Genomic DNA, 17,147 nt, shown 5'->3' on the forward strand with positions numbered 1-17,147 from the left:
ATGGTTACCTATAACCACGGCGGGAGGGTTCGGAGCAGGGGTGGAGCACTGCCTGCTGCCAGAAGTAACCAGCTGCCAGTGTCCACCCTGAGCCATCTCCTCCTCCACCAGTGGTGTATCAGCAGTCCTGTGTACTGGGACAGCTACCTCAGCTGTCTCCACATGGACACTGTCGAGGAATTGCTCGTGGATTCGGATGCTCCTCAACCTAGCCACCTCCTCCTGTAGCTCTCCCACCTGCTGCCTGAGAGATTCCACCAGCAGGCACCTCTCACATTGGATGGTCCCCCCAGCCTGGATATCAGTAAGTGGAAATTGCAAGTTACAGTCTCTGCAAAACCACACCAGGATCTGGGTAGAGGCATCCATGCTCAGGCGCTCTGTCTGGCTACAGGCACAGGTGGAGGAGACAGAAGCAGTGCTGGCACAGGTGTTCCGGGTCTTCCTAACCATCGTAAGCCTCCCTCTGTCACACTCCCGTCTGCAGCCCCCTGTCAGCTGAAAGGGTTGTTTAAGCAAGAAGTTTTGAATGTAGTTGGTTTATAGGTATTAAGGGGAATAAAGAGAAAAACAGATGGAACCGGCAAGGGACCCTCGCCCCCTTCCTGCTCCCCTTCCAAACTCCTTTGCGAAACTCCCTGTTAGCAGCCCCTGGTCGCAAAGCTCCCTGGTCGCTTGTGCGCTGCTTTATAAAGCCCTGGCCTGTATGAATGCCCCGCCCATTGATTAAGGCTCAGCCACTTACCAGAGGCTTCTAGCTTTCAAACCTTCCTTTGAAGCTCACAGCTTCCAACTGCCAGCCACAGCACACGGTCCTTCAAACAACCAAAACAAACAGATTGACAAACACAAGCTCAGCACACAGCAAGTAACCCTCAAACACAAACAAACACACACTACAGACAGTCACTTACCCCAAAAGGGTGCTATACGTCCATTCACTGCCATAAACTTGAATAGGCTACAGAAGCAAAAGGTGTGAGATTAAACGCATAGTAAATGTAATGGCAAGAAAGCTAAAAAGACCCAAGTATTACTTACTCACCAACAATTTATTATTACTTTTCAAAGCTCTGCATGAGACTTAGCCACTAAACTCCCTGTCACACTTCAGGGCTAAGTCTTGTTCAACTCTGAAAATGTAGCTGTTAGTTGGGAGCTAAATAGCAAATTCCTGCTGAGGAATAGCTTTGAAGTCACTAGAAGAAAAATTAAACACATATACGCACTTGAAATCTGTGAACTATATTTTAATAAAAATTCCACCTGTATCAAGTTTCAGTGATTAATTCAGTTATTAAAGAATAAATTGTGAGTACAGGAATCTTACTGTTGTAGAATGTGATAGGCATTAGAATCCAGACACATGTCAAATACAAAAATGATGCATTGCAAAGAGGAATTTGGCACTCAGCTGTTCTGTAAACATGAACATTATATTTTGTTTCACAAAATCTGAACTTGGAGTTCTTCAAGTGATTGCACGTGTGCATTCCATTCTTGTTGTCTGTGCACCAAGTGCACGGTCGTCAGAAACTTTTTCCCTCACAATACCCATTGGGTGGACCCAGTCACCAGGCTTCAAGCCATGTGCTTCTTGCTAGAGGCCTATGCCAGGGAGCAACCAGCACAATAACTGCCTGAAGTGCTTGGGTGAAACACACATAAAAGACCAGTGGCAGATTTGCAGAGAGTTCAAGCCTAGAACGAAGAAGGCTAGTGAGGGTAGGCTGAAATTCCTGCTGATTGAGGTAATGCTCAGGCCACCATCAAGGCCATCCTGGTTTGAGTCTGCAACTTCAGTGAGAATCCCACCTCCAGCTCTAGTGGAATCCTGGCACCTGTCTCCACAGGTGCTGACTTTTGTTTTTGCTAGTGGATGCTCCTCTCCTCCCTCTTCCCCCACGTGAGAGGTGGGCAGGGCCTTGGGTGGAAAAGGCTGAGCGGGGCCGGGCTTCGGGGAGGAGCTCTGGCAAAGCATGGGGTGGAGCCCACAAAAGATTAATCTGGTACTGCAGGTGCTGAGCATCCCCTATTTTTTTCAGTGGGTGCTTGAGCCCCAGAGCACCCAGAGAGTTGGCACCCTGTCTCCCTTGCCCATGCCAAGGAAGAAATATAAGACTTCCAAAGATGCCCCAGCCAGGGGAAGGTCTCCACCCTCTAAGTCTGGGAAGAGGGAGAAGGAGTTGAGCAGAGTGCACCTGAAACCTAAGCACTCCTCCTCCAGATTGGTGCCTAAGTCAGCACAATTGGCTCTGACACCACAAAGAGCACCATCAAGCCCGGTGTCAGAAGTGGCACTGGCATCCTCTTCAGCACCACAACAAGATACCATCTTGGTGCTGACTACCTTGGAACTATTTGTGGCGGCAAAAAAATCTGCTGTGCTTCTCAGCGTTGATGTCTCCGTCACTACAGGGTTGGATTCCTTGGCAATATTGTGCTATCCCTGTATCAGCAGTTCAACCTCTGGTACTTCAGTTGCCTGCTTCCTGCATTGTCTTAAGGAGAAGCCTGATATGGTGGCAATGCTCCGCCTATCACCAGGTTCTCATCATCGGTCCCTGGCACTGACTGGATCAGCCTTTTCATGGTCGGAGGAAGGGGCGTCTTTGTCGTTGGACTCATAAGTGGGAATCTTAAGTCTCACAACTCTGAAGCAGGACCTACCAGTCTCCTCCCAGATCCTCTCTTCCAGCCTACCATTGTGATTCCTTAATGGGAACTGTCATGGGAATGTGGCCAGGTTAATGGGGTTCAGCCCCATATCAGTGGCTGTTTTGGAATCCTTGGAGTTTTCCCCCAACTTCCAGTTTTTGTTCTCACTGTGTGTACTCAGTATGCTCATCCACAAGGGCAGAAACTGTGGTCCGGGCAGCTCTGTCTCCAGAGTCCAATACCGGGCCTGGAACCGAGAATCAAGAAGAGGTCCTAGAGCCAGAGCAACAGCCATAGAAGAAGTTCTGCCCTCACCAGTCTTGGCTTCCTCTTAGAATCATAAAACCATAGGGTTAAAAGGGACCACAAGGGTCATCTAGTCTAACCCCGTGCCAAGATGCAGAATTTGTTGTGTCTAAACCATCCAAGACAGATGGCTATCCAGCCTCCTTTTGAAAATCTGTAGTAAAGGAGCTTCCACAACCTCCCTAGGCAGTTTGTTCCATTGTTCTACTGTTCTTACAGTTAGGAAATTTTTCCTGAGACTTAATCTAAATCAGCTATACTGTAGTTTGAACTCATTGCCTCTTGTCCTGTCCTCTGGGGCAAAAGAGAACAACTTTTCTCCATCTTTTTAATGGCAGCCTTACAAGTAGTTGAAGACTGCTATCATGTCCCCCTTTAATCTCCGCGCTCCCAAACTAAACATACCTACTTCCTTCAGCCTTTGCTCATATGCCTTTTGATCATCTTTGCCGCTCAGCTCTGGATCCTTTCCAGTTTTTCTACATCCTTTCTATACATTGGTGATCAAAACTGGACACAGTACTCCAGCTGAGGCCTAACCAGCTCTAAGTAGAGGAGTACTATCACCTCCCATGACCTGCATGCTATGCCTCTGTTAATACAACCCAAAATTGCACTTGCGTTTTTTGCAACAGCATCATATTGTTGACTCCATGTTGAGGTTGTGATCCACCAATACTCCCAGATCATTCTCAGTAGTGCTGCTGCCAAGCCAGTGTTTCCTCATTCTGTATTTGTGCATTTGGTTTTTCTTCCCTAAGTGTAGAACCTTACATTTGTCTTTGTTGAGTTTCATTTTGTTGTCTATAGCCCAGTTCTCTAATTTATCAAGATCCCTTTGAATTTTAGCTCTATCTTCCAAAGTGTTGGCAACTCCCTCTAGCTGTGTGTCATCTGCAAATTTGATCAGTAGGCTCTCTATTTGTACATCCAGGTCATAAATAAAGATGTTAAATAACACCAGACCCAGATCATATCCCTGTGAAACCCCACTTGAGACTTTCTTCCAAGATGACATCATTCCATTAATATCTACTCTTTATTTGCAGTTGTTTAACCAATTATTTATCCACTTAATTTTGTGAATTCACCAGTATTCATGTAATTTAATGATTTATCTGGTATCTTGCTCTCCAGATCTCTGGCTATCAGCCAAATTTTTCAGAAGGTCCTCAATTTTTGGGTGCCCAACTTAAGACACCTAGGACAGCCAACAATAATTCAGACATTTATTGGTCCCTACAGCTCCCACTGACTTTAATGGTACTATAGATGCTCAGCACATCTGAAAGTTAGATACAAAGTGTTTCAAGTAGAGCACCCAAAGCAGACACTCCAAATCAGTGACCAATTTTTAAAAGAATAGGTCTATTTTTCTAAGAGGAAAACTGGTGGGGAAAATTAGAGTAGTGAGAGTATAATTAGGGCTCCCTCTACTCCATGGCACAAGGGGACTAAATGCTGTAGGAAACACTCCTAAGTTCTGGGGCAAGAACTCCTGCTACTTCCAAAGGCATCACATACCATTTGCATATATTTGTGCAAAAATTGTTACTTGTTTTATTTTCTCAAAACTAGCAACAAGACAAAGTTTACCTCTTTTGCTTTAAATATTTCACAATATTTTGCACGTATATAGACAAATATAATGTATTTTTGTAAGTCCTTCCATGAAGTGTAAGATTACTACCTCTCTTTCCTAGACATGGTGTCAGTGCTGTTCAAGAGCATTGGATAATGTCACCTTCTTGTAGCTGTTGCTTACAGAGCATAATTTCTAGTTACTACTAAATAGCTAATGGCAGCCCCAACAACGCCTTGGTGTTCCCGGTTCCTGGCAGCTCCAGCAATCCCTCTGGGTTTCTGGCAGTGTAGCTGCCTCCATCAGGTCCAAGCTTCAGCAGTGGAGGGGGGAGATGTCCTATTCCTCTGGCAGCTCTACCCCAACTGAGCTGGAGGGCCTGCCATTTATATTTCCGGTTCCTGTTTCCCCCCCCCCTCCCGCTTCCAGCGGGGCAGTCGCGGGTGTCCCGGCTCTGCCCACCAGAGGGTGGTCGCAGCTCTCTCCCCATCCATCAGGGAGGGAGACCACACCCCCTCACTACATTGTTTTCAGCTATTGTTTTTGTGATCTCCTGTTTTGTGAAATTTTTGAAACAGTTCAAGAGAGCTGACCTGTTACACACAGACTACTGTGAAAGGTACTGGATAGCTTATGAATGGGTTTGTCTTTGTAAGGTGGTTTGGATACTCATGGGATCTTTTTTATTTTTTAATGAAGGCATTGGGGATGGAGGAAATGAACTGGGAATGGGAAAAGTAAAAGAAGCTATAAGGAAACACATAAAAAATGGAGATGTTATAGCTTGTGACGTTGAAGCTGATTTCGCTATTGTAGCCGGTAAGTTTTAAAAAATTGAGAACAAAGCACATGCGTTGCAGATTAATTTTGGTTTAGCACTTTCTCTAAATGACCTACTGAGGATTCAGTTATGGTTAGCTTTCTCTGTTTTGTGCCCAGTTCTGTGAGGTGTTGAGCATCTACACCTTCCCTTGGTATAACTGAAAATGGAGAATGCTCAGCATGTCCCAGGATTGAACTTTTCATAATGAGTTCCTGCAAAATTAAAAGATCAAAGATCATCACTTGATTCTAAAATCCTGTTTGTGAGTTACTTTGGAGCCTTTTTAACTTTTAGACTGCTGTTAATTTCATTTAGAAACTGTACTAAGCAATTAAAGGTGTTGTGTTCAAAAGCATTCAGCCTATCTCTGCTCCCATTGAAGTCAGTACTCAGTATTGGCCTAGCTCTGCTCTCATTAAAGTCAGCGTTACTTCAATGGGAGCAGAACTAGACCAACACTGAGTACTTATGAAAATTCCCCCCCTAAATAACTATTAAAATCATTTGACTCTCAAGGAGAACTGTACAGCCATCTTCTATGCAAGAATTAAATGAACTTTGTATTCATATAAGTTTTCATGTATTTGTTAGTGCCCGAGGGGTGTACCATACCAGGATAAAATCAATTGCAATATGCTCCATATGGGGGGATGCGAACTCTATCAAATAATGTCTACAGGGCTTCTATACATTCTAAAGTTTGCATGTAACAAAACATAAATACGACGTCATGTTTAGAACCTTTTCCTACCCCATTGACTGGGCCAGCATGAAACAGACTTTAGAGAAGTTAATAGTAAAGGAGACGGATTCAGCAATGACAGATTTACAAGTTGTGTGGTCTATATTGTGCTATAGCTCAGTGCAATGGGTGCCCATGTATGTGTAATTAATAATGGAAGGTCACTTTAATAGAAGGGAGTAGGAAGGCTAGATTTCCAACACCAATGGTACAGAAATGGGAAGTAGTTTGGGGGGAAATAGGGATTGAAGAGTCTGATTGTTTCTACCCTTACTACCCATGTGCATGTCCTAAAGTTGTAGGAACTGCAGTGTTTATATTCAGAGCAGCTGGCTAGCCCAAGACACAGTAGAGAAAAGAAAAGGAATGTGTTTTGAGCAGGAAGATCAAATGGAGAATGTAACATGCACTATAAAATTCATTTCCAAATTTTCTAAAAATGGAAGTGTGGAAAATTTGAGTATTCCAGACTTCTGGAAACAGAGGTCTAGGAACAGTAGTTGTGCAATTATGGGTGCAGGAGCAGTAATCGTGCGATCGGAGTTGCTGGATCAGTAATGATAAGATATGAAGTCTGCTGAGAGAAATGCAAACAGAGTATTAGAATGTGATCAAGTATCTTCAAAGAAGTTGCCAAACATCACTTAAAAGACAATGAGGTCTAATCTGATCTCAGTGTACAAATAATGCATGGATATTAACTTTGTTGGGATAAACACTTACAATTCCACAGAGCCCTAAAGAAGAATTATAGACTTCATCAGCAGTCAGACAGACAGTCATTTGCTGTTTTCATCACAGTTGTTCTTCCCATAAAATGGCTGAATTCTTTACGCAGCCTATGCTCTTTGTGAACCAAAGGAATAAGCTATGAACTTTATAAAATTTTCATTATAAAATCTGACACCATGCAAACCTCACCTGGTTTTGGAAAAGCTGGTAACTCAGCTCATCCTAAGTTTGCAAAAGTTGGCAAAACTTGGTTCAGTCAAAGCCACACAGAATCTATGGCTTTGGCACAAAGCCAAGTGAAATTCTGGTTTTTGACCATTTCCCTTTGAGTTTTTGCATTTGTTTGAACCACAAACCCCCAAACTAAACTAGTAGCTTCAAACCTGCACTTATTGGATCTGAAATAAAAGTTCACACAAACAGCTAAAAAACTTTGCTCAACTCTAAATTAGACACACAAATACAGTGTATAGCAAAGTTAGGAACTTTTATATTACAGAAGATACCCAAATGTGAATGGGAATGACAAGATTTGTATCCACCAAGTGAGATGAAACATGATTTAGGAGTCAAAGCACAGGCCTGGGAGTCAAGACTCTTGAATTCTATTCCCGGCTCTCTCATTTATTAGAAGATAATTAGTATCACTCCAAATATGAATATTTACTTTGAAGGACTGATTTCAGAGGCATGTCAATAAACTATATACTGTATTTGATATAACATAGGTAATCTAATAATAGCTTGCAGGAAAATTGTTGATGCTGTAGAATTCCCCATGAGATGTTTCCTGGTAAAATGTTTCTGCAAGGATAAAAATAAACAACTGTAAGACATATTAAAAATAGAATATCTCTGTGGAACAGTTAATGAAACAGCACATGTCTTCTTCTTATAGACTATGTCAATCCAAAACAGGCACTAGGAAAAATCTTGCTAATAAAATCCATGAAATTGTGTATTCCACCACTGGTCCATAAATTGGTTTCTGATTGCGGCTAACTTTGTCACTGGCAACTAACCTATCAAAGTAATATGGAAGGCCAGAGACATCTCCAGTCTTTAGCCCTTACAGCTGAGTTTTTCAGTGTAGTTAATTTCAAAGCATAGCTCTAAATTGAGTAGAACAGTAACTTTTCAGAATTTAGTAAACTGGTAGGGTGTGTACAATGTACTGTATGAAATGTTTGTACTATCTTAAAACATTTCATTAAAAAACCCTTCTTGTGGCAAATTAATATTATTAGGACATTCCTACCTCTCCCCCACCCTTTGAGACTTATGTGGATTAGGTTCACTCACAATTTAAAAAAAAAATTTATATTTAATTTTTACTATCCAGTTTCATGGTGACTTTCTCTTGCAGGGGTATCTAACTGGGGAGGCTATGCTGTTGCTTGTGCTCTGTATATCCTCAACACCTGTGAAATACATGATCGCTATCTGAGGAAAGCTATTGGGTTCCCCAGATTGTCCAAGAAGGCAAACTGGGCATCAGCACTTCCATCCATTACTAAGGTATTCTCTGTGGATAGGTTAGAGGATTGCTAATGGGATGTTAAAACCTTCAGCTATTGATCACTGGTTCAAAACCACCACATGGCTATTTAATGGGCTACAGGAAATGAGTTTGGGCTCCAAGTCCAATTCCTAGTGGACAAGAGCACATACCACAACCAATTTTCTCAGAAAAGGGTACACTGATTATGTGAGAATGGAAAACTGAACCTCCTTCTTATTCTTATAGATGTGCCATCCAGAATGGGGTTGAGGCAAATTAATGGGGCAACATGAGAAATCTTGTATACTGAAAGTATCTGTATTGTACCTGTTCCTTGGATTTAAAAAGATTTCACTCTCAATGTCTGACAGACCCCTTTCACCGGCATGAAAATCATTTTAAAAATATTCAAAAATATGTAGACTTTGTCCTCTGAATACATCTGCTGCTGGGTTTTGAGTATTTCGATAGAATCAGTAGTATAAACAATTTGAAGGTTCAATATAAACAATTCTAGGGGGTTCCAAGCTGCCTTTCCCCTAAAGCAATTCAGTTTAGTTTGAGAGAGACCAGGTGGATTTTAACCATTTGTTGAAAACTACAATAGATTACATGATCCTAGGCTATATTACACCAAATAAAGTAAACAATCGCCCTCCCTGCTGGGTGATCCAGCAAGGCATACTGGTTGTGGGCAGATGAACCTTTCTCCCTGTTCAGAGTCTGTCACCATAACACCACAAAGAGAAGCTCTTAACACCCGGTATAGATTCTAAGTTACTCATGTGTCTTGTGATGGTCACATGTCACATAATTAGCATGTCCAGACATGCCCAACCATGGCTCCCCCAACTGCTAGAAAATGTGGAACAGGTGGTAAGAAGATAAACATTAAAACAAGGGCAAAGATGCCACGTCCCGAGGACACAGGAGCATGTAAAGGTGCATTTTGGGAGGGGAGGGGTTCTCCAGTCCCCTAACAGGGTTTCATTGTTTTTTCAACTTACAGTACCACTACTCTCTGTCTTGAAATATAACCTTTCTTCCCTCCTTATTATGTTTATTTTGGTAGAAACTGATTTGATGCCTGACAGTAAGATTATAATTGGAAATCTATAAAGGTTTCCATTTGAGGGAGCCAACTATAAAAGTGTTCTTGGCTGAAATTGATTGACAGGTTGAAGCCCAGGAGTGAACTTTATTTACCAGATTTGATGTCTACTGTTTCAGATATTTCTAAATTAAAGAAGGGAGAGATAATTGAAGTTCTGAAGTTGCAAACATATTTCACCAGTACAACTCAGAACTAGGTGTAAATCTGCAATCCTATGGAGGTTTTCAAAATGAGAATGAATTAAAATGGCAGGGAAGAGTCATATTTATACTTTTTCTTTGATAATAAAAAGGAACATCATTAAGAGAGCAGGGTCTGGTGTACTGTGTCAATAACACACCAGTCTGGATTTCCTAAATGTTCATTCTGCCAATGACCAACATAAGGGCTTGCAAACAGTCAATACTGTTTGTGTGATCTGCAAGCAAAGTCCTAGGCAACTTCTGTCTATCCATCCATCCTGTATTCATCACAGTAGTATTTCTACTGGGTTCACAATAGGTTCTACTTAAAATTCCATCAAAATATCTCACAGTAATCACAGTGATGGGTTTGTTATTTAACACTAGAAAAACTAAATTAATATTCCAGGTTACACAAATACAACAAAAACAGGATACTCAGGACTGTTTCTTCATATCATGTGCTTAAATCATCAGGTATTACAAAAAGTTTCTCAGAACAGTGCATGCACTTTTAAGTTATTTTTTGTTACCTGGTATAAGTGAAAGATAATTGAAACTGAAACCATATTTTTCTAGCTCTTACCCTTATGGGGTTGTCCTGTGACCTAGCAAAACATCTCTCAATTGAAATGAGTTACTTTTCATTCTTCAATGATTTTTCACGTACATCCCACCTCTAATTTCCCTTTAATTCTACATGACCTAAAATCAAGGGGAATTTTAATCAAAATCCCCTGGTAATGAGGTATTGTAATTAAACACAGTATCTCACAGAGCAAATCCTGTCTTGCATTTGTATTACCAAGTTCTACAGCTGGCAGTCTTGATAATGGGAAGGACCCTTGAAGGTTCAGTGCTAACATTCATTCAGATAAAACTAATGGAAACAGCTCTGTAGGAAGAAAGAAAATTACGAATTCTCTGTCAAGAGGCTATTATGGCTCTAACTGTAAACCTTGGAACAGTTAAACACTGCAGCAAATTGCTTGAGCACACCTTACTCCATTAGTGTAAAAAGATAAAAACTGAGCAAGAAATTCTAGTTTGTGTTTTCTGCTGGCAGTTACCTCTCAAATAAATACAGTTGCTTTTAGTGCTCTGGCCAAGTGCCCAGTTAAGATAATAAAGCACCCTCGGCATCTATACACTTGGGCACCCTGGTACCAGTATTCACGTCAGGACCGACACTGCCTTCGGCACAGGCATGTGCTCTCATCTGAGGCACCACTTCCTGCCTCATTCTGGGCAATGGATGAATCAGATCACCTACTCTCTTCCTCTGCTGTTGCTCCACCCAGTCACCAAGATCCCAGAACTCTTCCGCATTCAAGTCGGGGTCATCCTCCTCCTGCTCCACATCACTCAATGAGCACTGTGGGCCACTAATGGACTGTTATGGCTCCCAGGATTGGCATGCACCCTGTCAGAGGTCCCTGACCTGGTGCCTACTGGCCAGCGAGGTCGTACTCATGTCCGTGGCCTCCTTGGACTCAGTGGGATGCCCCTCGCTTGTAGAGATCCCACTCCTCATTACATTCAATGGTGACATCATTCACCAAATCAACAGTGATGGTTGCAGATCAGCTGCAAGCCCAGGCATCAGTGGGCCTCCTCCTTGTAGAGCCTCTGGAGTCCTCCCATCTGGGTAAGTCATCCCGGGAGCAAGATCCGGCTTTGGCTCAATCAAGAACATCGTCCTCATCTCCAGATGATGCTGTTCTGTCTGATTCATCCTCCCCTTCCATACTGGAGGACTTTAAGGCATACTGAGACCTTTTACATTGTAGCCTGGTCTCTTGACATTCAGGCAGAGTTCCTACATGAGAACACCCACAAATTGGTGGACATTCTGCAGCCATCTGTCTCTGGGAGAGTTGCCCTCCCAATCAATGATGCATTCCTTGAACCAGCAAAAGCCCTCTGGAGCACACCAGCCTCGGTATTGCCATTGGCTAAGTGCATGGAGAATTGCTATTTTGTTCCTGTGCAGGGATTTGAGGAGTTCTATTCCGATTCCCTGGTTGTAATGGTGGTGACTTTCGACAGGGCAGAAATTCCACTGCTAACGACAGAGACTCCAAGCTGCTGGACGTGTAGAGTTTCCAGCCCAGAAGGTCCTTGTCCCTACATATGTGGATCACCAATCAACAAGTCTTGATGTCCAAATATAATTTCCTTAATTGGACAGCTATGTACAAATTCGTGGGCCTGAGACCTTGTGTGAGGAGTTTTGGGTGTTTGTCATGGGAAGGCTGCTTGGTGCCCAAGACATCCCTGCAGTCTGTAACTTAATGTTATAGACACTTTGGCCAGGGTGATGGCTTCTGTAATCACTGCGAGGAGGGCTTACTGACTGCAAAACTCTGTAATTGCACATGATGTCCAGCAAGCCATTGAGGACTTGCCTTCTGACGGATGGACCTTGTTCTCAGAAAAGATCAATGACACACTAGCGCTCCTTTAAGGATTCCAGGGCTATCTTGAGGTTCTTGCGGAGGTACACATTGTTGACACAGAGGCACCACTATGGTGCTCAGCAGCAGTAGTACTGCCTGCAGCACTCCTTTGTGCATTTCTTCCCCCCGAAACAGCAGGACTACCCTAGAAAAAGGGATCGTTCCCACAAGAGAAAGTAGTCAAGCTTGGGGTTTGGCCAGTCCATATGTCTTCCCCCTGTACCTTCTATGTGCTCATTTTGACTCCTTGGTCCAGAGCACTGTTCCAGTCATTGCTACACCTTCTTCCCCCTACTCCGTTGGGGACAGGCTGGACCACGTTAATAATGTTTGAGGATCAATTACTTTCGACAACTGGGTCCTAGACACTGTCAGATTGGGTTATGCCATCCAGTTGCTCTCTACACCTCCTCTCCCCTCTCCAACCCTCTTCAGGGACCGTTCTCATGAGACACTGCTCATCGAGCAGGTCTGCTCTCAGCTAGCATTGGGAGTGGTGAAGCCTGGAGGAAGTTCTGTCAGAACACCAGACTTCTACTTCTAGTATTTCCTGATACCCAAAGCCAAGGGTGGAATAAGACCCATCCTCGATCTTTGTGGTCTCATCAAGTTTATCAAATACATGAGGTTCCAAATGTTTACTCTATTGACTAGCCTCCCTGCGCTGTCTCAGAATGACTGGTTTGCTGCTCTGGACCTACTTTCATGTGGTGATTCTACCAAGCCACAGGAAGTGTCTCCATTTCATTGCAGGAGAACACCACTTTTAGTATATTGTTTTCCCATTTGGCATCTCTTCTGTCCCCTGGGTTTTCACCAGATGCATGGCCATGGTTATGGCATATCTCAGGAGGAAGGGAATCCACATCTTCCTGTACCTTGATGACTGGCTACTAAGAAGCAGCTCCAGAGAGGAAATTGTTGCCTACACCAACACCATGTTGTGTTTGCTCAACCGTCTGGATCTCATTTTAAACACCATAAAGTCAACCTTCGCTCCCATCAAAAATCGAGTTCATTGGGGCCCTGTTAGATTCCACAATCTTAAGGGTGTTCCTGCTGACTGATCACGTCCATGAAATTCAACATCTCTGCCTTAGTCTACATTTTCAGCCCTCCACAACAGTCCAGGTGCGTCTGAGCCTGTTGGGCCACATATCCGCTTGTACACATGTAGTTGAATTTGCGAGGCTGTACTTTCACCCCCTTCACATGTGGTAGATGGTCTACCACCCTGCCCTGCATTCTCTGGACAGATTGGTTCACCTTCCCCCACTAGTCCTGTACTCCTTACAGTGGTGGGCATGCCCACACAATGTATGGCAGGGCATCCCCTTCAGTTGGCTCTCTCCAAATAAGTCAGTAGTTACGATGCTTCCCTTCATCTGGGGAGCACATCTGGACTCGCTGGGAGTACAGTGTCTGTGGTTGGAACAGAAAGCCTCACTCCATAGCAGAATGCTGGAGCTTTGGGCAATCCACAATGCATGGTTCACATACTCACCGACAATACCACCGCAATGTACTGTGTGAACAAACAAGGGGGAGCACACTCTAGGTTACTGTGCCTAGAGATGATCAACCTGGGCAATTCTGCATTTAAGAGGACATCACTCTCAAGTGGATAGCTGTCCACTTGCCTGGCATGCAGAATTGTCTCATGGACCATCTAAGTGGGGTTTTCTGCCTGAGTCACAAGTGGTCCCTGAAGGTGAGGGTCCTCCAGGTCATCCTTGCAACATGGGGCATTCCCAGGGTCGACCTGTTTGTGATGAGCAAAAACAGGAAGTGTCACCTAATGTGCTCTTGGTGGGGGTGTCTCAACCCAAGCTCCCTCTCTGATGTCTTCCACTGTAGCTGGCAGTCGACTCTTCTCTATACGTTCTCCCCTATCCCGATCATTCCTCAGGTCATCCTCAAGCTCAAGGTGGATCAGGCCAAGCTCATCCTCATTGCTCCAGCATGGCTGAGGCAGTACTGGTTCTTGGACCGTCTTGTACCGTTGGTTCAGCCTCCCATACCACTTCTTCCCCATTGCAACCTGCTCACTCAGAACCATGGCATCACTCTCCATCCTGCACTTACCTTCCTATAGCTTACAGCGTGGCTGCTGCATGGTTTAATGAAGAGAAAGAGCAGTGCTCAGTGTCCAACAAGTCCTATGCATTAGAAGGAAGTCCTCTACTAGGATGGCTTGCTTAGCAAAGTGGAAGAGGTCTTCTATGTGGTTTGTGGCCTGCGGGATCCAACCAATGTAATCTTCTATCCAGGACGCCTTGGAGTACCTACTACATCAGAGGCAGGCAAACTACAGCCTGTGGGCCACATCTGGCCCACGGGCCCCTCCCCTGCTGTTCCCCCACAGCCTCAGCTCGCGCCGCTGCCGACACAATGTTCTCGGTGGCGGGGCTGCAAGGTCCTGGGGCAGCGCAGCTGCAGAACCGCGGTCTGACCTGGTGCTCTGTGCTGCGCGGTGGCGTGACTGGCTCCAGCCGGGCAGCACAGCTGGCTGTCCTGGTGCTCTGGGTGGTGCGGCTATAGCACCGCCAGCCACCAGTGCTCCAGGAAGCGTGGTAAGGGGGCAGGGAGTGGGGGGGGGAAGTGTATAGAGGGCAGGGAGTTCGGGGTGGTGGTCAGGGGGGTGGGTAGGGGTCAGGGCAGTCAGAGGGCAGGGAACGGGGGGGGAATGTGGGCAGGGGTCCCTAGGGGGCAGTCAGAAAGGAGAGGGGGGGTTGGATGGGGTAGCGGGAGGCAGTCAGGGGCAGGGGTTCCGGGGGCGGTCAGGAGACAGGGAGAAGGGGTGGTTGGATGGGGCACTGGTCCCCGGGAGAGGGAAGTCAAGAATGAGAGGAGGGGTTGGATGGGGTGGCGGGGGGCAGTCAGGGGCATGGGTTCCGGGAGCTGTCAGGGGACAGGGAATGGGGGGTGTTAGATGGGGCAGGAGTCCCAGGGGGGCTGTTGGGGGCAAGTAGGAGGGGTGGAATAGGGGGCAGAGCCGGGCCACTCCTGGCTGTTTGGGGAGGCACAGTGTCTGCTAACCGGCCCTCCATACAATTTTGGAAACCCAATGTGGCCCTCAGGCCAAAAGGTTTGCCCGCCCCTGTACTACATCTACAGAAACTGGGCTTTGCAGTCAGTTCACTAAGAGTGCATCTGGCAGCAATCTTTCATGTTCACAGAAACTCAATCTTTTCCAATGCCTTGATGACAAGAATTCTAAAAAGGGCTTCGCCATTTAATCCTCTGGTCCGTGAGCCAGTCCCCTTGTGGGACCTAAACACGGTTCTGGCAGCTCTAATGGACCCTCTATTCAAGCCCCTTGTTTCCTGTCCACTGCCCCTTTTGTCTCAGAAAACCACATTCCTTGTAGGCATTACATCTACAAGGAGGGTGTGTGAGTTGCAGGCCCTGATGGGTGGGCCTCCTTACACACAGTTCTTCAAAGACAAAGTAACTTTATGACCACACGCAAGGTTTTTATCCAAAGTTGGGTCTGAGTTTCATTTGAACCAGGCAGTGTATTTACCTGTATTTTTTCCTAAGCTGCATTCATCCCCGGAGGAACAGTACCTCCATACTTTGGATGTCAAACAGTGTCTAGCCTTTTACCTGGATAGAACTGAAGTGTTTCGTGCTTTGCCACACCTGTTCATGGCATATGCAGACTGCACAAAGGGGCAAGCAGTCTCTTCACAGACCATCTCTAGATGGATAGCATCCTGTATCAAGATTGTGCATATCAAGATAGCTTGAACTGTACCTCCTCAGCTGATATGGTCTCATTTGATGAGAGTGCAAGCAATGGTGATAGTGTTCCTCGGTGACTTTTCCATATTTGATATTTGCCACATGGTCATTCATACACACTTTTACAGACCATTATGCTATTATCGCATCTTCCAAAGTGGATGCAAGCTTTAGAAGGACAGTCCTGTGATCCCTCTTTCGATAGACCCTTAACACGCCTCTCCTGGAAGGTGTACTGCTTGTGAGTCACCTAAGGGGAATACACTTCGACATCTACTTGAAGAAGAAGAAACGGTTACTTACTGTAAGTGTGGTTCTTCAAGATGTTATGCAGATGTGTATTCCACAGGCTACCCTCCATCCCCTGTGCATTGGAGTCTTCTCTCAGGAGCATTCAGAATGAAGGAACTCAGCGGGGTGGTGCTGTCTCATTTAGCCAGGGGAGGGGGCCACAGCCATGAGGTGCCACCCCTCTACAGGTACTGTCAGGCAAAATCTCTAGCTCCGACATGCTGTGTGCTCATGCATCTAAGTGGAATACACGTCTTTATCACATCTTGAAGAACCACTGCTAGAGTAAGTTTCTTCTTCCAGTAGATCTACATCTCAAAGAACCATTTCTTTTGGAAGTTGCTGTATTGCTAAAATTTCATTATTAGTATTACAAAATATACTACACATCATTCACTCACACATTATGTACTATCACAAATTCAAGCTGAACTATAGTTGTCTGCATAAATGAATATATAAAGATATACTATCTTTGTTTTACTATTATTTATTCACGTGTTAAATTCACAAATGGGTTTTCCCCATTACTAGTGCAAATTAGTGCATTTCTACTGTATTACTTGCTATTTCTTCTATTAAATTTGAATTTCTTCTTGCCCTAATTTTTGTGCTCAGTTTAAAGTACTTTTGTAAACATTGGTTTGAGAATGAATTGCAAAGAACTCCACAGCTAAGGAAAAGTGTTACACATTGTGTTTGCCCATTACAGACACTTAGGCTTGGTCTACACTACCCCCCCTAATTCGAACTAAGGTACGCAACTTCAGCTACGTGAATAACGTAGCTGAAGTCGAAGTACCTTAGTTCGAACTTACCTTGGTCCACACGCGGCAGGCAGGCTCCCCCGTCGACTCCGCGGTACTCCTCTCGCCGAGCTGGAGTACCGCAGTCGACGGCAAGCACTTCCGGGTTCAACTTATCGCGTCCAGACTAGACGCGATAAGTCGAACCCAGAACTTCGATTTCCAGCCGTCGAACTAGCTGGTAAGTGTAGCCAAGGCCACACA

General features: G+C 44.7%; 1 protein-coding gene across 7 annotated transcripts in view; it reads left to right on the forward strand.

The window, feature by feature from the left end:
• DGLUCY (D-glutamate cyclase) overlaps positions 1–17,147 on the forward strand; it is a 108,115-nt gene that overhangs the window by 86,697 nt on the left and 4,271 nt on the right. For 6 of the 7 annotated variants that reach the window (XR_008444750.1, XM_054026214.1, XM_054026215.1 and 3 more), the window contains 2 exons: positions 5,246–5,365; positions 8,210–8,361. The exons of the other annotated variant lie outside the window; for it this stretch is intronic. Coding sequence is in view for 5 of the 6 variants with exons in the window: in XM_054026214.1 (XP_053882189.1) it covers positions 5,246–5,365; positions 8,210–8,361 (272 nt within the window). In the remaining variant the exon portion in view is untranslated. The remainder of the gene's footprint in view (positions 1–5,245; positions 5,366–8,209; positions 8,362–17,147) is intronic. 7 annotated transcript variants of the gene reach the window in all.

The sequence above is a fragment of the Malaclemys terrapin genome, chromosome 4, assembly GCF_027887155.1.
Source record: "Malaclemys terrapin pileata isolate rMalTer1 chromosome 4, rMalTer1.hap1, whole genome shotgun sequence".
Taxonomy (NCBI): domain Eukaryota; kingdom Metazoa; phylum Chordata; order Testudines; family Emydidae; genus Malaclemys; species Malaclemys terrapin.